Source organism: Lathamus discolor, chromosome 22 (assembly GCF_037157495.1).
Source record: "Lathamus discolor isolate bLatDis1 chromosome 22, bLatDis1.hap1, whole genome shotgun sequence".
Lineage (NCBI taxonomy): Eukaryota > Metazoa > Chordata > Aves > Psittaciformes > Psittacidae > Lathamus > Lathamus discolor.
The window spans coordinates 1887331-1909198 of NC_088905.1; the positions used below are offsets into that span (position 1 = coordinate 1887331).

The 21868-nt window shown below is 52.8% G+C and overlaps 1 protein-coding gene across 1 annotated transcript; it reads right to left on the reverse strand.

Annotated features, from left to right (window-relative positions):
• Positions 1 to 931: 931 nt before the first annotated feature.
• ARHGAP25 (Rho GTPase activating protein 25) lies at positions 932 to 20309 on the reverse strand. The gene is made up of 11 exons (XM_065659171.1): positions 19840 to 20309; positions 15234 to 15427; positions 13423 to 13510; positions 12925 to 13044; positions 10399 to 10606; positions 8194 to 8326; positions 7589 to 7662; positions 7146 to 7267; positions 5854 to 6053; positions 4860 to 5407; positions 932 to 4121 (listed from the first exon to the last, which is right to left on the reverse strand). The coding sequence occupies exons 1-11, from the start codon at positions 19898 to 19900 to the stop codon at positions 3911 to 3913; spliced, it is 1959 nt and encodes a 652-aa protein (XP_065515243.1). The 5' UTR covers positions 19901 to 20309; the 3' UTR covers positions 932 to 3910.
• Positions 20310 to 21868: the final 1559 nt, after the last annotated feature.

The following is a 21868-nucleotide window of genomic DNA, read 5'->3' on the forward strand; positions in this document are numbered from 1 at the left end:
TGCTGAGCTTTTCCAACGTGGATGCTTCAGGGAAGAAGCTGTCCCAGCAGGAGCCTCTCTGCAGTATTCACCACACAAGCATCACTTCATTTACCTGCTTCAATAACTCCCCATTCCTAAACCTGCAGGGTTTTAATGCTGGAATAGGGGAGCATTCCCCCTAAAAGAGTGCTTATTCAGACAGCTCCTGCCCCTGCTCCCCTGCCTGCTTCCCTCCTGCCCCACGATGGTCCCTGCTTTATGAGCATCCTCCTATTTGCCAGGCTGGTTTTCCTGCAGGCCAGTCGGCTCCACAGCATCCCTGCGCTGCAGCGAGCGAGGTGGCAGGAAAACACAAATCAAATGGGACATTGGGACTGCATCCAGGGACTGCTCCGAGTCTGGGGACCTCTTTTGTCTCTCCCCACCTTGGTGAAGAGTAATTCATGCATTGAGTCTCTATTTGGCTGTGTCACTAAAAGCAGCTTGGTTTCGGGGTGTAACAGAAGGATGGATTGCATTGCTGGGGAGAACAGCATGTTCTCACTGCTTGCCTGTGTATAAACCACCCTAAGCACCGGCTGGACACTGCTCCTGCACGTCCACCTCGCCTCCCCCACCAATGTGCTGTTTCATGCAGTAGCCAAGCTAAAAAAGGAACGTCGCTATCACGCCAAAAATGCAACTTTGATAAAATAGGAGGGGATCGGTCAGCAGGAGCGTGACTGGCTCGGGATCCGAAGGGAATAATGTGGGAAGGATGGTCTTCCTTCCTTGCCTCTCACGCCGATGGAGCGCCTGGACGCAATGGAGTTAATTCTACTTGAAAGCAGTAAATACAAAGAGCAGTGCACAGTTTTTGCTGTAACACAAAGAGGTGAGAGGAGACTGAAATGATATCCTATAATACGCCTTATTTCCACCCTGTAATGCATGCGTTAGCAGGTCTAGATGCATTCAGATCTGAAGGTTTATTGCTGTAATATGGAGAGCCAAATCACATTTAAAGAGATGGGGAAAACCTCAGCATGAGTTTTGTCCCACCACCTTGAAGGATGCTCTTGTGTCCTAAGGCTGTGCAGTGTGAGGTGTAAATGGGGTAAAAACCTCCCTTTTGGGCAGTTTTCAAGCCTATGGTGCCCAGGCCAGGCTTGAAAAGGCTCTTTCTATAGGCTTTATTCTTTATTCTCTATGGTAGACAACCTGCTGCACTGTTAGTAGTAGTCTCACTCTCTAGGATCTCCACAATCAATGTTTAAAGCCAGCTGAGCTGAAGAGCAGCCACCAAACAACGCTCCTTGGCTTTATAATGCCCTTTGCAGCACAGAGGAACAGCAATCCCTGCTTCAGGAATAGGGGAGACTTCCTCTGCTGCTCCTTTCCCCACAAAGCTTCACAGCGGGATGTAGGTCGTGCATCAGCTTTTGGGCATCTCGTGTTCTGATGTCTCCATTAAATCCAGTTGGATTTGGGCGTTGTCAGTGTCCAGGTGTGGCTCTGGGCTGCAGATGCTGTTTCCAAAGGTCTGGCATGGCAGATCCATGCTTTTCTGCCTCTGGAATAAGCTCGTTTCTAACAACCAGGAAACCCCTCTTCATCTTACAGCACCCAACAGCAATACCAACTGATACAGTGCTCGTGTCGCTCTCTGGGGCTGTTCACTCCCCACCATGCATTAAGGAAGTCCCATCCCTCCCAATGTCTATTGGGAAGTCTGTTTTTAAGCAGGACCACTACAAGCACTGCAGGTTTTAATGGGCAGAACATCTTCCCAAAGTCACTGTGCTCTTCAGGAGCAGCCCTGCTCTGACAGGGCTGATTGTGCCTATCTGCAGCGGAAGGGGAGGAATGCACAGTTTATACTAAGATCATGTGCACTTGTCCTAATCACAGCGCCTTGTGAGCCCCAGCCAAGGCTCTCCACGTCACTACCCTCGCTGTGAAGGGATTATTTGCCTCTTCACACTTTTGATCTTCGCAGGAAGGAGCGTGTGGCATTTCCAGCCCAGATGTTCATGATGCACCCGATGGAGGACTTTCTCCCTAAGTGATTCCTCATTAGGAATCAGCTCCTCGTCGAGGCAGAAAACAAACCCTGGAGCAGCTCTGACAACCACAGGGAAGAACTGAGAATGGGAACAGTCGCTCTGAAATGACGGCAGGGAAAAGGCATCCCACGGGCACTTTGGATGCCTCTTGATTTGGGTGGCAGGAAGATGTGGCTCCCGTAGGTACACGGTGCGATCTTTGACTTGCAGCACCAATGGTGTTAGTAGGGCTTGAAAGAGGCTGCAGGAGACAAGAAATGAGTTGTAGTGTGTGGGACATGAAGGGGAGGTTTGGGTCACTCATCTTTGAAGGTGGTTGTGCTCCTTGGGGCTCTTCTCTGCACTGCCCGTGCCTCTGCAAGGCTGTGGAGCTCAGCACCAGCAGGTCCAGGCCCTCTGCTCCAATAGAAAGGAATGCTCTGACTGAGATTTCAGATTACCGGGTTTGAAACATATTAATCAGATTTAATCTGATTAAATATTGGCTCTATAATACAGATTGGCTATATACCCAGTATTGACTTCTATTCTCTAATAACACATTCCTGCTCCCATCTCCCCTTTTCTTACATCAGGTTCCCTTTCTCTCCCCAGTCTTTTTCCCTGCAGGCTCTGCCAAGCAGGTCTGCAGCTGAACTTCTCTATCACCAAAGCCAAGTCCTCAGTAGCAGTAATGCAGGGTTTTACATTAACCTCACCCTGCTTGGCACAGAGGCATCGCGCTTGGGAACTCAGATCTGTTGTGGTTTTCCCATTTCTGTCCCCACATAGGCTCTAGGCTGAGGCTCTGTGTAACATAAATGGGGAGGGAAAGGTTTTCTTCCAGAGTCCTGCTGTTTTCTTTCCTCCATCAAAAGCTTCAGCAGCAGCATGGCACTGTGGAAGGGCAACTTACTGGAAGGCAGTGGGCAAACAAGCTTGTAAACAGCCACAATGGAACCATAACACCTTCAGGTCCAGTGAGTCTTTATGCTGATGGCAGCGAGCGACAGGCAGAGACCCAGCATCATCGTCAGGGTCGAACCCAGGTTTCCACCGCAGTGGCTGAGGAAATCCTGTTGTGTGCTGATGAAATGATGGAAACCAAAAGCGGAGGCAGGAAATGAGTCCAGATCTGTTGTTCTTTGAAATACGTCCATCAGCGAAAACGCAGAAGCCCTTTTTCTGTACCAGGTAAGGCTGCTGATGGACTCTCCCTGTGTCTGGGAGTGTGAAAGTGCTCTCCAAAGCCTCAGCAGCAGCCCTGCTGTAAGGAACAGTGACTCAAAATAACTGAACAGCCACGGAACTGAAGAGCATTTTGTGGCACTGTGATTTTTATACCTTGATATTGATGAGTCTGGCACAGCAGAGCAGGGGATGCTGTAGGAGACCTCTTCTCAATGGATCCCACAGGCTGCCTGGGCTTCTCTTGCTCTATAAGAGCAATAACCAACTGTATGCGTTGACCTGAGCATCCCAACAGCGGTGCTGGCAGCATTCACAGCCACCATCCTGGCACCCCAGACCTTGGGGCTTTTCCAACTCCATGGATCCAGGATTTATGCTCTTTGTCCCATTCAAAAGCACTGGAGGTATCTCCAGCAAGAGCCAGCTGGCTGGCAGCAGGGATGCTCAATGCTCTGATTGAGCAGCAAGAGGTGTTGGCCTGTTCCACAGGTTCCTTGAGCAGCTGAAAGAGGAGTTGCAAAAAACACCCAAAAAAGCTAAAGAACATGTTTGAAACTTCCTGTTTCAGAGCATAAATCACCCTGTAACTTCTGGGCTCCTTCCTCCAACCCAGCCCACGGTCAGTAGCAGAACATGGGCCAATACAAGTCCCTGGCTCTGAACCTGCTTGGCGATTCCTATGCACTCATGCCACTGTGCAAAGCTGCCTTCTCCTAGTTGGTTTTAGCATCACTTTTGCTTGTGGATTTAGCCAAGTTTTTAATCTCCTCCTCAAGCATCTTGTTTTTCTTCTCCATCTCCTCCCATGAGCGCTCCACGTTCATCAACTTCTGCTCCAGTTGCTCAGATTTCTTCTTCTCCTTCTCAATGTCCTGATTCAGCCTCAACAGTTTGGTCCAGACTTCATAGTTTTCCTTCTCAAGACTGCAAAGAAAAATGAAGCATGTAAGGATGGGACCAGAAGAGTGCTGGGAAGTCACCATCTGGTTCTTAAGGAGTCTGCCCTCTGCGTCATTCAGCAATAAAAGAAACCAGAGGTGATGTCCTGATCCCCTGACCCTCAATGGCCACATAATGGCCCATGGCAGGAGGTTGGAACTGGATGATCTTAAGGTCCTTTCTAACCCAAACCATGCCATGATTCTATAACACAATGCAATAAAGCAATAAATCAATACACCTAGTATCTAGTAACATGTTAACAGTATGTAGAGCTCTATAACACTGATGGTTACAACTAAAAACGTACTGAATTCTGGATAATACACTAATAACATAGTATAATATGTTATAATATAATTATATAGTAATAACAGGAACTGTGACAGTGTGATTATTGCAGAAGCATCACAGTGCCATACGACGATGTCATAAGAGATGTAGACTAGTAATATAACATTAGCAACTATGTCATGAGAGTACAGCACGTGAGCACTGGCTTTTAGATAGCCTAATGCTCCATTTTATCATCAGTCAGTGCTATAATGCATAGTATTGCTCGTAAATAAATCTGTGCAACGCTATGAGCTCAGGAATAACATGTACACATGAGCTCGTCTGTAATAACATGAGCTGAAGACTTCAAACTCCCCAGAATCATAGAATCAACCAGGTTGGAAAAGACCTTTGACATCACCAGGTCCAGCCTCTGCACTGTGTTACCTTTTAATCTGCTCCTCGTAGTCTTTCTTCTGCAGCTCCATCTCTCTTTCCAGCTTCAGGACCACGTTCTGCAGGAACTCCCTGCTCTCCTCATCAGGCTTGGACACCTCGGGGCTGCTGGTGGCACTGGCTCTTTCCTTTGGCTCCTGGCTGGGACTGGGGCAGGGCAGGAATTCCTTCTCGGAGCCGCTGCCTTCCCCACTCTCTGCCTGGGAAGCAGGAACGTTATCGTAGGTCGAAGCCCGGTGAAGGTCGAGCAGCTTAAAAAGATCATGAGACAACGTTCTCTTGTGTCCCTCGGGGACCACGGGGCGCGCGCTGCTCCCAGGGGAGCTTTTCCAGCCCTCCAATGGGTCATTCCTGGCGTTGCTGCCTTTCTCCCCCATGGAAGCAGCTGCCAGGGAAGGTTTCCTGTTGGGTAAAGTCTGAGTTCTTTTCCTTGACTGCGTTTTCCACATTCCCAGTGTATCCTTAGGGCCTTTCTGTTCTCTGGGTGCACTTGAGCTTGCAGCCGGTCCGGGAGCAGTGCTGGAATTCAGGTCATCTCTCTGGAAAACAGACCCATGGCATTAGGACAGCCTCGTCCTGCGCTGGGAGCAGACACAGGTTGCAGCCAGCTGCCACTGCAGTTCTTACCCTTGAACATGCCAATGGGGACGGCCACAAGTTTTCCATAAGAACTTGTGCCGTGCACCACGTTTCCCACTTTTTGCAGAGATTCTTTCTGAGAAAAGCCTTTAATCCTCAATGTTTTGCCTTCACCAGCAAGAACTGAAAAGGTTTCATCTGTTCTGCTGAAAAACTCCAGGAGTTTTTCCCAGAACTGTGGATTTTCCCCAGGAAAGTGGGAAGTTTCTGTACATCATCTTCCTAATGCAGATATTCCAAGCTCTCTACCCTATTAATAGCTTTCAGTGGCTCACTGACCTGCTAGATCATGAATCCCACATTCCTTAATGTATGGTTTGTTATTCCCCTGGGGATTCAGCCTCACCGTTTGCCTTTGGATCAGTGCGTCAGCCCTGGCCACCTTCGGGTCCTCAGCAGCGCCCCAGCCCACGGAGCTGCGCAGGATGGGCGCCTTCTTGTCGTTGTTGTGGGCAGGAGGGGAGGGTGGCACATCCTTGGATGGAGGGAAGAGGTTTGCATGGTGGCTGATCAGCACAGTCATCACCTTCTGGATCTGTGGGGTGCCTGCAAGAGAGGAGAGCTCTATCAGCAGCAAACCCAGTGTGACAGGCTGGACAAGGGACAGCTTGGTTTTGATCAGAGGGATGGAGCATCTCTTCTATGAGGAGCTGGGATTGCTCAGCCTAGAGAAGAGAAGACTTCAGGGAGACCTTACTGTGGCCTTTCAGTTCTTAAAAGGGGTCTATAAGAAAGATGGGGAGAGACTTTTAGCAGGGTCTGTTGCAACAGAAGGAGAGGTGGTGGTTATAAACTAAAAGAGGGGGATTCGGGCTGGATGTGAGGAAGAAATTCTGTACAATGAGGGTGGTAAAACACTGGCACAGGTTGCCCAGAGAGGTGGTGGATGCCCCATCCCTGAAGACACTCAAGGCCGGGCTGGATGTGGTTGCTGGCAACCTGATCTAGGTGAAGATGTCCCTGCTCATTGCAAGGGGTTGGAACTGGATGAGCTTTGAAGGCCTCTTCCAACCCAAACCACTCTGTGATTCTTCCAGCAACACTTCCATTTCTAGCTGGTCTTTCTGGTGTCCAAAATGGAGATGTACTTGGAAATGAGATGAAGACAAAAAGCAGGATCATAAAACCAGCCAAAGGGAGGGAGGTTTATATCCCCCCAGAACAGCAGGAGCAGCCTATGGAGCAACCAAGACTGGAGCCTGCTCAGCTGCACCGAGCCCCAGATTGTGCTGCCTCAACAAGCAAACTGCAGTTATCAGTTACACAAGCAGGCAGATGAACATCTCTGCCATTCCCATGTGATGCCTGCAGAGCAGAGCATCCTTTGGCCTTAACATAGTTCTGCTGCATCTGGCCTTGCCCCTGGGATTCCGGCTTCAAGCAAAAGAAAGGTGACTTCACCAAGTTCCTCAATGGGTTGGAATCTATGGAGCCAACACACAACGCAATTCCTAAGGGTCACTATGAGCATGTTTATAACCTAACTAACATGTGGCTTCACCCTCCCCTGCTGCACTTCCTGTGCCCAGGCATGTGTCTGGCTTCTGTCCATGGGTCTACTGTAGGAAACGTGGATGTAACCGAGTATTTCAGCATAGGAGGTGCTCCTATGGCACGTGTTCCAGGAGTGCCTTTTACCTCTCATAATAATGGCAGGATCCTCTCTCTTGGGTCTGATGAGGTTCACTCCAATCACTGTTGCCAGGTTATCCACGCTCATCTTGTTGACACTAGAATTCAACTGGATTTCGTGTAGAAACCTGCCAGAATCCCAAGGCAAATACTTTCAATCAGAGAAGGAAGATGCAAGAAGCCTTACCCACCCCCTGCCATAAACCCTGATTCATCCAGCCAGCTTTCCCTCTACATCCAAGGACAGAAACGTGCCTTAGAGCTGCAGACCTGAGCTGGGTCTTACTGGTATCAATAGGAAAACCACCATGCTTCTGGTGCCTCAAAGGGAACCAACCCATGGGGCTTAAGAGGGCTCTGTCCAGAGGAGTCAGCCTCAGCCTTTGGGGTGATATTTCTGCTCACCAGCACCAAATCTGAGCTGTTGATGCCTTGTGCAGAGCACTGACCTGCAGACGTAGCTGAGGAGGTTGTAGTTGTCTCTGGGCAGGAGGGACAGCTGCTTCAGGAGTTCCTGATGGCCCTAAATGCAAGTTGGGAAGCAGTTCCATGAAGACCCACAGGTTTATAGTGACCCAGGAACGGCTCTTGGCCGCTCCATCCATCCCTGGATGGTCTCACCATTGCCCACCAAAGGGAAGAGCAGGAGCCCCCCAGCCCAGCACGCGTGTGATGAGCTCTTCAGATCATGCCTGATCTCTTGTGTTCCTTGTATATGAGCATTTAGGACACTTTTAACCCCAAAGATCCTAAAGTGAAGCACCCTACAAGAAACATTTGCCCTTGAAACACAGGGCTGAAGCCTGCAGTTCACAGAGCTCGTGCTACCAAGGGTATCTGTACAGGAGCAGCATCCGTGAGTGGAATTTTGGGGAGGGGGTTTATATAGTAACTCATTGAGTTAGGAAAAGCCAGTTCCCATCTGTTCCTCACTTCTTCCTCTCCCAAATCCCCTTTCTTTCCTTGCTTGCTCTCACCCAGAGCCCTCCCTCAGCTCAGGCTGAGAATTGCACAGCTTATAACGCACAGCTCAGGGACACAGGGGCAGCTTTACCTTCCTCTCATCGGCATCCAGCGCCTGCCCGCACAGCAGGAAATCCTCATACTGCATCCAGGGCACCACCGGCTCCGGCAGCTCCCGCAGATAGAGCTTGAGCAGCGAGGCCACGGTGTGAACATCCGTATCCCTGCGGTGTGCAAAGAGAGCTCACTCACAAGCTGCAGAGCAAACCCTACCCTGCTCCGGGAGCATCATGGAATGGTTTGGGTTGGAAAGGACCTTAACATCATCCAGTTCCAGCCCCTGCCATGGGCAGGGACACCTCACACTAAACCATCCCACCCAAGGCTTCATCCAACCTGGCCTTGAACACTGCCAGGGATGGAGCACTCACAGCCTCCCTGGGCAACCCATTCCAGTGCCTCAGCACCCTCACAGGAAAGAATTTCCTCCTTAGATCCAATCTAATGGGATGTATTTGATCAGGAATATAAACCCTTGGTGGAGACTTCCCCCAGCGCGGCGCTGGTGGGTCCCCAGTGCTCACACTGAGCACCCAGGCTGCGTTTGACCCGTGAGGCTTTGCCATGCGAATCCTGCTGGAGCTCTGGTGCTTGGCAGGAGCTGCTCCATGCGGAGCTTGCCTGGGGTTGTGGAGATTAACAGCAATTACTGAAGCTGTGCTGCCGGGACAGATGTTTGCAGTTTTGCATACCATAGAGTTTACATTATGTCAAGGGGACACTGTCAAAATCAGAAGCCTCCCTTTTGACCCACCTTGAAGCGGTTGAACTGTGATAAACTTGCAGCAGAACCCCCCCGGGGCATTTATTTTTAGGACTGTTTGGGGTTTTTTTACATCCTACTGGGTTTAACCAATGCACACGGCCACAGAGGAGGACTTCAGAGCTGTGTTTTTGCAGGGCCTACCGATACACACCGTTAGGTACCTATTGGTACTGCAACAAGAGCTGTCGAACACTCCCCAGCCAATGCTTGGGGCATCCAGGAGTGCCTGTGTGAACCCAAACGTGGCACTGAATGTGGAGCATTCAGGTCACTGGGAAACCCCACTATCGGCCTTTCTCCTTGCTAAGAAGATGGTTTGAAGGGGTACAGTGACCCTGAGATCCCCATAGCAATGCACGTAGCTCAGGGTTATCATGGCAGGGTGAAGGGAAAGGGCCAAACTCCCTCTCTATACCCCACTGTGTAACAAGCAAGCTTCACCTTCCTATGACCCACGGGCAGGGCTCCAGCACCCTCAAAGCAAGAAATAGCTGCAAACCCAAGGGTAGGGATGTTTGTGCTGCCGGAGCAGCCCTGGCTCCACTGGCACAGGGCAGGGAGAGCTTCGGTCAAAATCCTGTGGGGTTTTCCCTAACAAAGCTGCATAAAATGGGATAAACCCAATCTCAGTCTCCCCTGGTTCAGTCTAAACCCATTGTTCCTTTTGGGTCCTTCTCCCCCACAAGCAGCCCAGATTTTGCCAGCAGCAACCAGAGCCCAGTGGATGCCTGAGACCTCTGAAGGTCCCTTCCAACCCAAACCCTTGCATGATCCTGTACGGGGCAGGTCCCCAGCATCACCAGAGCCGGTATCAAACACCTTCATACACAGGCAGCAGCCTGGGCACTCCTTGCCTCAGCTCTGCTGGTTAAGGCAGCGCAGGAGTTAAACCGAAAGCCTCGCTTTAGGTGCCATGAGAGGGCTTTATAGAGAGATGCATGGCAGAGACAGCGGTGGCAAACATCACTCTAAAGCCTCTCTGAGACCTATAGGCAGGGCCAGGCAGCTCTGCAGAGGAAGGGGGTCAGGAGGATGCAGCCAAAATCTCTTTCACGTCTCTATGTGGTTGTAAGCAACAGAAGGAAAATACCACGGCTATGGGCTGGTAGGGAAAGGAATAACTTCTACTGCATGCATTAGGGTGTTCTCTGAGCTTATTTGTGGTCCTTTGCTTGCTCTCCTTTCTCTAAACCTCTGTCCCTAGCTGATGGGCTGTGTAGGCTCTTCCCTATGGCTGCTCCAGCACAAATAACTGCTGTATGGAGCCAGGTTATTCCTAAACACTTCCCTTTACATCTATGAATCTCAGCACCCTCTAATTTTGTTTTGGGGGGTTCTGATGGATCCTCTTCCCTTACCAAGCCCTTATGGAGCCCTGCAGGGCACTGCTGGGCTCTTGGGGGGTGTTGACAGGCTGCTTTCCCCAGGGCTGAGGGTGTATGATCAGGAAAGGGGGGGATCCAGCATTACCGGTCAAATGATGGCCTTTCCCCAGCATCAAAGGCATCCCTGAGCTGCTTCACCAGGTTGTCCTGGCCGGGGAGGCGGAAGATGCCCTCCTCGCTGACGCCGTGCTCCCGAATGAACTCAGCGCACTTCTGCACCAGGATGGGGACCTGGTGCTGCCCAAACCTCTGCTCGTAGGCCATGGTCTCTGCCAAGCACTGCCCGAACACCTCTGGGGAAAGGACAGGGGTCAGAGGGGCCCAAACCCTTTGCTAAAGGCATCAGTTGATAACGCAACAGTGGTACCTGCTGTTCCGATAGCACAGGAGCTATAAGAAGGCTGCAATCTGGGGCAAAGCTAAGCAATACTAGCAAAATGAAGCCTTGCTTCTCCTCCTAATAACAGCTCTCAAACTGGCTCATACCAAGCACTGAGCCTTGTTTTCTGCCGTGCCATTTGCCTGCCTTGGAGCAGGATGCTGATACACAGGGAGGCAGGGACAGCATAAAGGCTGATGGCACAGGGAGAAAAAGCAAGCTGGAGGCTATAGAAAGCACAGAGACCACCATGAAAGAAGGAAAACAGAGGTTTGGAGGTGGACGTCTGACTGGTTCAGTTGCTTTTATTCCTACTCCCTTCTCCTTTCCCCCTTCCAGGACTCCCCCATGCAGGGAGCAGCAGCAGGCGGTACCTTTCCTTTGCAGCAATGGCTTTTTCCTCCTGAACTCACAGCAGAAGTGCTCAAAGGTGGGAAGGCAGCAGCCTGCATCCCAGCTCTTCCTCCTCGGAGCCTGGGGCATGGTCAAGCAACCAAATCCGAGCTCGAACTCTGGGGTATCAATGGTAATGGGTTCTATAGTCCTCTACCATGGTTTTGGCCCAGCAGCGCCTGTGATGTGTTCACCTCGTGCTCTGAAAGCTGAAATAATTCCTGTGCATCTTCCAGAGGAGGAAAAGGCAAGAAAACACCCATCTGGCACCACAAGGCTTGTCGGGACCTGCCTGATCATGGGGATTTTCAGTTATAACTCACTTATACGTTTAAACTATTAACATAAACCTGTCATTGTGCACAGGGAAAGCAAATAGCTGCTTCCCCCCCCTCCCCCCCACCTCTTTGCTTTGGTACCTGATAGTGAATCACTCCTGTAACTGCGAACAGGCAGGCTGGTTAATGTGGGGGTACCTCCAACGCAGTGCCCATGGCAGGATCCTCTGCAGGGAGGCAGCCAGCCCTGCACAACCCCTCCCACATTTTGGAGATGCTTTTGCTGTTGCTTCACCCTTTGCAGCTTCTCTGCTTTGTGGTACTGCTGTAAATGGATGCTCTCGATCACATAAAGGTCCCTTTACCCAGCCAGAAGAAACTGGCAGGGTAAGACCCCAGGTTTAAGCAAGGCTCAGATGTGGAGTTGCTATTAAACATTAGAGCCAGGTAGGGCAATGCCTTGGAAATCTCTGGCTCATGCAATGCTCCTTTCAGATGCCACCCGCAGGGCACAGCACGGTTCAGTTAGAGGCAGGAAACACCAGGGCTGCAGAGGAAAGCAACTTGTGTTGTGCTTTAGGTGATGCTTAACCTGTGCCACGGCAAAAGAGCTCAATTGGCAGCTCCTACCTGCCTGGGAACAGCTCTGATTCATGGTAACACAGGAGCTAGGGGAGCCCGGAGCTCCATTGTGCTTGAATGACAGAGCTGAAGGGCATGGACCCTATAAAACAGCATGCAAACAGTCAGGGCAAGGCACAGAGGGAGGGAGGAGAGGCTTGGGGAGAGCATCCAGGTTAGTGCCCTTTTGGAAGAGAGCTCGAAAGCCCTGGTCCTTAGGTGGGTTTTGCTCATAGGAGTTCACCCTCATTGGAGGAGTTCATCCTTATAGGAAAAGTGGCTGGAATGACCTTTGCTGCTTCCTTTGTGGGCAAATTTATGGTGTGCTCCTGTCTGGTGGGCTCGTGCTTTATACTTCCCTGGCCACAATGCTGTAATGGCATCAATGCATCCCCAGAGAGGGCCTGGAAGCAAGGATGCTGGTGAGCTCGTGTTTTATACTTCCCTGACCACAATGTTGTAATGGCATCAACGCATCCCCAGAGAGGGGCTGGAAGCAAGGATGCTGTTGCCACAAGCCTTGCTTGTGTGTGAGGAGGGTGGTTGCATGGCCAAGGCAGAAGGGCTGGGCTGAGCAAGAAGAGCAAAGCAAGGACATGGGCAGGTTAAAGGCAGGATTTATGAGTCCTAAAAAGGTCGTTTGCTAGGGCAACGCTTTCTGGGGGCAAGAATTCAATGAGGAAGCTTGCAAAAGAGCTTGAAACCAGCCCAGAAACCTTACGTCGTGCTTGGCTGCCATTCACTTAACGCTGCCCATGCTTGCAGCAGACCCAGCACCACAGGGCCTGGCCTAGGAATAGGTTCCTAAGGTGTTGCGGTCATGTCACAGCTCCATTGCCCGGTTGGGTGGGTTTATGAGCCTAGCTTTGAATCCCTTGCACTGCAGATCATGAGGCAGGGAGAAATGGGCTCTCCGGGAGCTGTCCCTGCTCTCCTTTACCTCCTGATGTAGATCCCAGAGCCCGTCGGATGGATTTAACCCATTCTTCCATCTCAGACTGGGAATTAGCCATGAGCACGCAGGTGTCCTGCCCGGCCCGGCTCTGCTCTCCGGAGAAGCCTGCAAAGAACCATTTATTATCATTTATAGAGAGGATTGGAGGAGAAAAGATGCATTCTTCTGCTTGGTTTCCTTCCTAAATGCTTTCGGCTCCAGATTTCCCCCTTGATCTCTGCTTGGCTCTGAAATGAAGCAGTGCTTTTGTATTGCACCCTCACTGAAGGGCTGCAAGAAGGGAACAGAAAGTGCTGAGCAGTGCAGCTTGGCGCTGGGTAAGGGCCCTCCTCCAGCCCCGACATGGGAAGAGTGGAAGCAAGATGTCAGTTTTCCTGTGCAGCTCAACGCAGTGAGACACTGGAAACAAGGGGGAGCAAAAGGAGTGGCCCAAATGACCCCGGGGGGGACCCTAAAGCATGCAGCAGAGGGAAGCATCCTCACCTGGGATGATCTCGAAGATGAATTTCCCTCCGTCCTCTGGGTTGCTGGCCACCTCCTTGATGGTGCTTCCCTGGAGGGACAGGCAGCCCTAGGACAAAGCAGAGCAGGAGCTGCAAAGATGTCCTATTACTACCATGGGTAAGCATTGAGGAGCAAAGCCCTTCTTACGAGCAGGTTGCAGGAGCTGGTGAGCTTCGTGTATCTGCTAAGAATTACTTCTTAGACATTAAGGGATGCTTCCTAAGTGCCAGTTTTTCTGATGAAGGGGTTCTCAGAATGGTTATTTTGCTCTTTTCCTTTTTTTTCCCCCCTTCTCATGTGTTTTCTAACCCTTGATGGGAGTGGAAGAAGAGAGTACAAAGGAGAAGGCACTGAACAAAGCACCGGAGCAGGAAAACTGCTCCTTTAACACAACATCACTTAAACCCCCAAACCAAACCCAAAGTTTGCAGCAGAGGAGTAGAGAAAAAGGAGAAAAGGAAGAGGAAGTAAAAAAGCAAAGTGGAAAAGAGCCATTGCTTTTGGACCTCCTGTTCCCCAACCATCACAATGGACACGGGCAACCCGGTCCCGGCTGGAGGGGATGGATGGGAGCAGCCGAGGCACAGGGGGACTGAGTGGGGGTGAGTCAGCACCAGAAGAAATAGGGCTCTGCCACAGACATGAAGCTTCAGCCTCCTGAAAGGCACTGGGCTCCTGCGGGAGGGCTTTCAGTGTTCCAAAGGCCTGGATTGCAGCTGGATCAATCAGAATCATTGATGGGATCAGAGAGGCTTGAAATGAGCTGAGGGAGCAAGTCCAGAGGAGGCCACGAGGATGCTCAGGGACTGGAGCAGCTCCCGTATGGAGCCAGGCTGAGAACACTGGGGCTGTTCAGCCTGGAGAAGAGAAGCTGCGTGGAGACCTCAGAGCAGCTTCCAGTGTCTGAAGGGGGCTACAGGGATGCTGGGGAGGGGCTCTTCATCAGGGACTGTAGGGATGGGACAAGGGGTGATGGGTTCAGACTGAAATAGGGGGGATCCAGATTGGATGTAAGGCAGAAGCTCTTCCCTGTGAGGGTGCTGAGGCGCTGGCACAGGGTGCCCAGAGAAGCTGTGGCTGCCCCATCCCTGGCAGTGCTCAAGGCCAGGTTGGACACAGGGGCTTGGAGCAAGCTGCTCCAGTGGAAGGGGTCCCTGCCCGTGGCAGGGGTTGGAGCTGGAGGAGCTTTAAGGTCCCTTCCAACCCAAACCAGGCTGGGGTTCTGTGGTGCATCAGAGTCACCGGCAGAGTGCTTTCTGTTTCTATACCCCATTTACAATGGGGGAGGCAGCTCCTCCCAGTCACCCTGACACAGGGCAAAGCCAAAAATAGGACCTGCATCCTGCCAGACTCAGTCCTGTGCTTTCACCCCGAGGACCTACCGACTGCCTGCAGGCACTTGAAGCATTCAAGTAGATACCGACTCACAGAATGGTTTGGGTTGGAAAGGACCTTAAAGATCATCCAGTTCCAACCCCCTGCCACGGGCAGGGATGCCTCACACTAGACCGTGTCACCCAAGGCTCTGCCCAACCTGGCCTTGAACGCTGCCAGGGATGGGGCATTCACCACTTCTTTGGGCAACCCATGCCAGCACCTCAGCACTCTCGCAGTAAAGAAAGCGCATACATGAAGCTCCCCATCAGGTATCTCATCTCTGGTGCTGCGCAGAGGCAGAAAACTCCTTTACTATCACCCTCCTCCAGCCCCATCCCAAACCATTTCCCCATGAGCAAAGCTGCGAGAAGAGGGACACCGAGACCAAGCAAAGCCCAGCATCCTCTTCCTACCTGTGGCTTGACATCATCCTCATCCTTGTAGTAGTAAAGCTGCTGCCCCTTGAGCACGAAGTAGCGCTGCTGCCAGTTCTTGACGATGGAGCGCTGCTTCTTGAGCCAGCCGTCCTTCAGGGGCCGCTGCAGCGCGCTGGGGGCGCCCGGCCCGGCGCCCGCTGCATCCCCGCTCATCACGCTCCTGGACCGCGCTGCCAGGGAAGGAGATTGATGGGGGCACACGGAGGGGACAAGGCACCGGCAGCCCCCAGGGCTGAGGGATGCTCCAGCAGCGAGCGCGGCTCTGCCCCTCCGGCTGCGCCCAGCGGGGTGGCTGCAGGGTTTAAAGGAAGTGGCTGCAGTATCTGCGAGCGGGCGCTTCCTTTTCCTGCGTGGGGGGAATTGTAGTGCAAGCGAGAAGAAAACCATCAGCGGTTGTTTAATGGTGCGGGTGTTTTCCTTGCACCCACCCCAAAGAGCCTGCAGCAGCTCCGTGACCTGGCCCGACTTGGAAAGAAACCGGTCGGAAGATGTAGTTTTGTTATGGGACAGCTTTGCCTCGTGTTCCCGTGGGCAGCTCTCACACAGTGGGAGTGGAAAGCCTCCAAAGAAGTGCAATGTGGATTCAGAGCATCCTGTCCCCTCCGCATGGCCACTGAGGGACCAGCAGCATGGGCCTGCAGCACCTCTAAATGCTCCTGCGAGAGGGATCGTTCCCTGCTTGGGAGGGATGGTTTCCAGAAGGGATTCTTGCCTCTGGACCAGGCACTGCAGGACCCCAATGTAGCTGAGCAGAGTTGGTGTCTATGGTCATGGGGCAAAACCAATGACTGCAGGGGAATTCAGCCTCACGTCGGGAGGTGATGTAGGGCATCTCCCGAGGTCCTACATCTCCCTGCTAACACAGAGCTGGTGGCACCTGGCTGAGTCCCATAATGCAGAGAGTGGAGCAGGATTTGGCCCCCCTGAGCCCAGCAGCATTTGCTGGCAGAGGATGTTCAGGCTGAGCTGCGAGGGAAGCGTTGTGCAATGCTGTGGGATGGGGGAAGCTGCAACAGGCCCATATCTCTGCCCCCAGACGCCTGAGCTGGGCAGCAGAGCAGAGAGCTGCAGAAGCTGTGCTAGATACGAGTGTCAGTGAATGCTGGGCCTGAGTGCAAAGGACGTGCTTAAAAGAGGAGGAAAGTCACCCATTGCTGCCTTGTGATGCACAGACACCCATAGGGAGCACGAGCCTGCAAAGCACCCGGTGTCCAGTTGCTTCTGAGGTTCAGGATCATGCCCAGCTTCCCCTTCTGAACCCCCCCTGGAGCAAGACACCCTTGCCTTGGTCCTTCAGAGCCAGGCTTGGGTCTGAGCTCACCTCCATACCTCAAACCTGCCACAGGATGCCGATCCCTTCCCCAAAACCCGACAAGGACGTGTATCTAAAAGTCACCCTTCCAAGAGCACTGAGGATGCTGCTTGTCTCAGCGTGTGCTGATGGGGGACAGATGCCCCCTGCAGAGGATGCGGTTGTAAGAAGGGGGTTTTCCAGCTGCTTCCCTTGAAAAATGCCGGTGCTGGGAATCACCCTGACGCAGAAACCAAAGCGGGGTTCCCAGATTGCACCCCAAGCTCTGGGCAGCCTCTTTGTTCTTTGCCAAAACATCTGCGTTCACCCAAATCCCGTAAGTGCTCCTATGAACCTCAGCGAACCACCCAGGAGCAGCCTCGCTCCTCTCTGTACATCATGCTCCTTCACGTCTTGCGGCTGCTGCCAGCTCCCTAGGGATGAGGACTTGTGGCAATGATGTGCAGCTGCTGGGAGCAGGCATGCTACAGGCTGCGGGGCCCAGAAAGCACAGCCCATCCCCAAAGAGCAAATCCTGAATGGATTGGCTCCAGACCAGCCCCGTTCTGCAGCAAGCAGCTCTCCCAGCATCCGGCACTCTGATGCCTTCCCGAGCCCTCTCCCACCACAGGACCCCCTCTCAATGCAGCAGAGATGCTGATATTCCCTGATACCACTCACATTTGCCGAGTGAGGGCTCTGCACCAAGCACTGATGTCCATCAGGGCTTAATGCGAAGTGAAGCTGTTGTAACGCAGCTCACATCCCGATGGGTGGGAATCAGGGATGTGCCTCCATCCACCAGCTCTGTGGTCCCAAAATTCCCTTCCCCACATGGCTCAGCCCGGCCCAGCAGCGCTGATATTGCAGTGGCACGAGATGTGCAAAGAGAAATCATGTCTGATGTGAAAGGCGATGGTTTACTACCCCTTATTGCAGATACCAACCTCCCTCTAAGCCAGCCACGGCTGCATCAGGGCTCTGCACCATGGGAAGGAATCACCCCATCCGTCTGTCACCCAGGAGTTCCTCCTGCTCTCAGCCTTAAGCTTAAATTGCCTGTTCCTTGCTGGAAATCAGGTTTCTCTCTCCCTCTGTGTAAGGGGGGTGCATTTCATAGGGTCCCCTTTCTTTAGCATTAGCCAAAGACTCAAAGCGCAACTGGAGGCTTAGCCATGGCTTAGCCATGTCCATGCACAGTGTGAACACACTGATGTATGCTCCTGCTGCGTGAGCAGCTCTCCCTGCCATCCAGATGGGTTTGGATGCGAGGCTCGGGCTCATTTAAGGCCCAAATAGCAGTTTACAGGCTCCTTCCTACCCAAAAGCCGTGCCTATGGCAGGGTTCATGCAGAGCATGGGGAGGAGCTGCCCTGGGGGCTCAGCTTTTCCCTTGGATGTCACCAGGATGGTCCAGCATTTGCAATCGTCTCCTTCACCACCACATCCCTGCCACGCTTGGCTCCTCCTTGCCACCCTTATGGGGCAGAAAAGCAAATGTGGTGCCTCCCAAAGCATTTCCTGTGGTAACGGCCTCTGAAGTGAATGTTTCCTCCAAAACATCCTCACTCTCCCTCCAGCCATGGGGACTCTGGAGGAGAGGAGCCCTCCCAAAGGGTGTATGCAGGAGGAATTCCCACCGTGGCATCCGCATCAAAAGCCTTGCCTTGGGCAAGAACCCTCCCTGCCATCTCCTCTGCTCCTGCCCCACGGGAGGGATGTTGGGTATTGTAAAAGCAAAAGTGCCACAGGAATCCTAGAACCAAGGGGGTTGGAAAAGACCTCCCAGCTCATCAAGTCCAACCCTTCTGAAGAGCTTTGTGAGGAAGAGCTGCCCTGGGGCCCCCAAAAGCTGCCTGTGCCACCACCATGGCCCAGGGTGAGGAGGGGGAAGTGTGCTGAAGCCAGGAGGAGCCAGCAAGGGTGACTAATGTGCAGATACTTTCCACAAGCAAGTCACATCCCTACTGCACCCCTATAGACAGCAGTGGCCGCTCGCCAGCCCCAAAGCAAGAGAAGAGCCGAGCTGCCGACGGGATTTAGCCATTGCTCCGTAACCTCGGTGCAAAACAATATTAATAACCCTAAAAATGGGCAATGTAGAAATGCAGGATGCTTCTGTGATAACTGCGCGGGGATTTCTCCACTGTTGTCCTGACTGCAGATGATGGCACTGCCTGAGGGCTCCATCCTGAATGCCCCATCCCTGGCAGTGCTCAAGGCCAGGTTGGACACAGGGGCTTGGAGCAAGCTGCTCCAGTGGAAGGGGTCCCTGCCTGTGGCAGGAGGCTGGAATTGGATGAGCTTTAAGGTCCCTTCAACCCAAACTATTCTAGGACTGAATGAAAGCTCCTGGACTACCCAGGGGCTCATCCTGCGCACAGCCGAGCCTAAGGGGACTCTTCATTTGGGGCCTTGTGTGAGGTGAAGCTTTGACCACCCCAATGAAAGCAGCTTCAGATAGAACTCCAAATTGCCCTTTGCAAGACAGCCCAGCCAGGATGACATTGCAAGCTGATGCAAGGCACAGGGAGGAAGAGCTCAGCACACAGAGACCAGCATCAGCGTCAATTCTCTCTACTGCTGGCAGAAATCAAGGTGTCAGTGTCCCAGCCATGGTTTGGCCAGCGCCAGGAGCACAGATTGCCCCAGTGCATGCACAAGGTTGGGCTCGTGCACCCCTTCCTCAATCGCAGCATCCTCGCCACTGAGGATGCTTAACCCCAAAGCAGGCCTTGGTTCTACTGTATATTTTGGCCAAGGAACCTGCCATTGGGCTCAGAGGTGTTCCCAAGTGGGTTTGATGCTGGAGCCATGAGCAGAAGCAAGAGACAAGCCAGGAAATCAGGCACTGGAGCTGTCCCAATGCACAGAGCCCAGCATGGGCATCAGAGGGCTCTTCACCACCAGCGGGAGGAAACCAATGACGTTGGGGTGGGAGAAGAAACCTGAGCAAGGACGAGACTGCTTCCTCCAGCCCGCACCGCAAGGCTTGCACCAGCAGAAGGAGCCCATGTGGTTGAGATGCCCCCAAAGCTGGGTTATGGGTGGGCAGCAGCCCCATGATGCTAAGTCCCTCCATTCCCCACCCTGCCGAGGCAGCCCCAGGGCCCAGCATCCCTCTGTGACAGCTTTGCAAACCACCTCATTTGCTGTCCCAAACGTAGCTGGAGAGCAGAAGTGGGTTTGGGTCAGGGCCACAGCCAGAACTGCAGCTGGGCTTGGCCGCAAGCACCCATCAGACCCTGACTGGCTGAGGCAGGAACAGAAAAGCAGAAAGAAACCCGGTACCTATTTTTGCAGCATCCATTTTGAGGTTGAAATCCCAGTTCCGCGGCAGCTTGAGGGACATTCTGGACCAGGAAAGGCTTTTTCTTTCTCAGGGGGGAGCCTCGCTCAGGAGACGGGCGGAAACAAAGCCCTGAGGTCCTATGGGGACCCCGCACCAAGAGCAACAGCTCAGCAGGGGTTGATTTGCTAACGTGCTTCCTCTTCCCTCCTCTGCGGGCGGCTCGGAACAACCCATAAAAGTACCTTCCTGCCCTGCTCTCCTCCGAAGCTCCTCTCTGCCTTCCCAATGATGCCGAGGTGATGCTGCCTTTTCTGCTCCCCTCTTTGGTGGATGCAGGGATGCGTGGCCCCAGCCTGCACCCTGCCCGGGGCTGCGCTCTGCTCCTTGCGTTTGAGGAAGTGGGTGTCCTCCTCGGTGCACCAGCAAACTGCTCACGGCCCAGCACGGAGCTTTGGGATGTGTTGTGCTCGGCAGCCAAGCAGAGCAGAGCATGGCCAGACGGCACTGGATGGCTTCTCTGAATGTCCTGGTGCATCCCTGTGGTGCATGGGTGTCTTTTGCACTTCTTATTGCAGCTGCTCAATAGCCCTTATGGCTGATTTAAAGCTTTCACGTCCACTTTGTAACTGGTAGGAGCAGAATAGGGATGAAAGGGCTCTTCGAGGAAAGGCTGTGGGTATCAAAGTGATGGTCGAGGGATGTGGGCACAGACCCCACCAGGCCAAGCAGAACCGCTTTCCCTGCTGACAGCAGTGAGTGTATCCTGCTCCTAAATGTTATTTAGTGCTGGTTTTCCACAAAAGAGATGGCTGTGCAGCTCAAATGTGGTTAGACTGGGATGCAGCTCTTGAGACCCGGGATAACTGCAATGTGGCACCCACAAACACCCCGGTGGAACAGAAAGCAGCGTGCCCTGAAGGCTTAATGGAGGGCTCCATCCCATTCCCTCCCATGCTGGGAAAGCCCAGACCCTGTGCAGAGGGAAGTTGCTCTGAACAGAAGCAGAAATAGGGACGTGGGGAGCGCAGGGGCTGACAGGGGCCACTGGTTCCCATTTGGGTTTGCAGCCCAGCCGCTCGCAAAGGCTTTGCTCTTAGTGCTGCAGCATGAATTGAGGATGTGGCTCTCGGGGTCACAGCACAGCCAGGGTGGGCCCTGGTGGGTTAATCCCAGCTGAGGAACGGATCTGTTGCTTCGAGCACTGAGTGGAGCCAGCTCAGAGATCCCCCGCTCACATATTCCACTGCTGGGTGGCTATAGAGAACGTGATGGTGTGGGAAGTGGTGCTGGCGCAATGGAGCAGCCCAAGCTTGAACCGTATTAACCCCAATACCCTGCCCTGGACCCAAACTGCCTGATTTAACTCAGTTTTTGCTGTACCCCAAGCAGAAGACCCTGAATTAAACACTTTTCCTCTGGTTTCTAATACCTGCTGTAGGGACTTACGTGGTTCAATCCTACCTTTCTCTTCAACCTGTTCTCTTTCTTATACAGCAGAGGTTACGAACAGCTTTTCCCCACCTGCCTGTGTGAACAGGATGTCACGTGGCACTTTCCCATCCTCTAGAAAGAGAACAGCAAGTAGTCTAGCTCAAATTCATGCACTTCAGCTCCACCACAACAGCTCAGCCCAAACCAACCCTTCACAAACACCCAGAGGGCTCTTCCGGCTGCCCCATGGATGCCTCCATCAGTGGGAAAGGACATCACAACACTGGGGTGTTTTCTTAGCAGTCGAGCCAGGCAGCCTGCTCCTGAACCAAATGCCCCAGGGGAACTTTAAAAGGGCAAATCTCAGCCCATGAGGGTGGTTGGTTTACATCCTTCCTCTATCAGGGTCTCATGTAAGATGTGTCTGGACAGAGACCTGCTTGCAGCAGGATGAGGTTTACTGTGGCTTCTGGGGCTGGAGCACAGCTCACACCAAAATTCCCGCTGGGAATTTGTACTTTTCAATGTTTGAGTTCATTACATTGGCACAGAATGGGGAGAAACAAGAAGGGATCTTTCAGAACAGGGTGCCCAGAG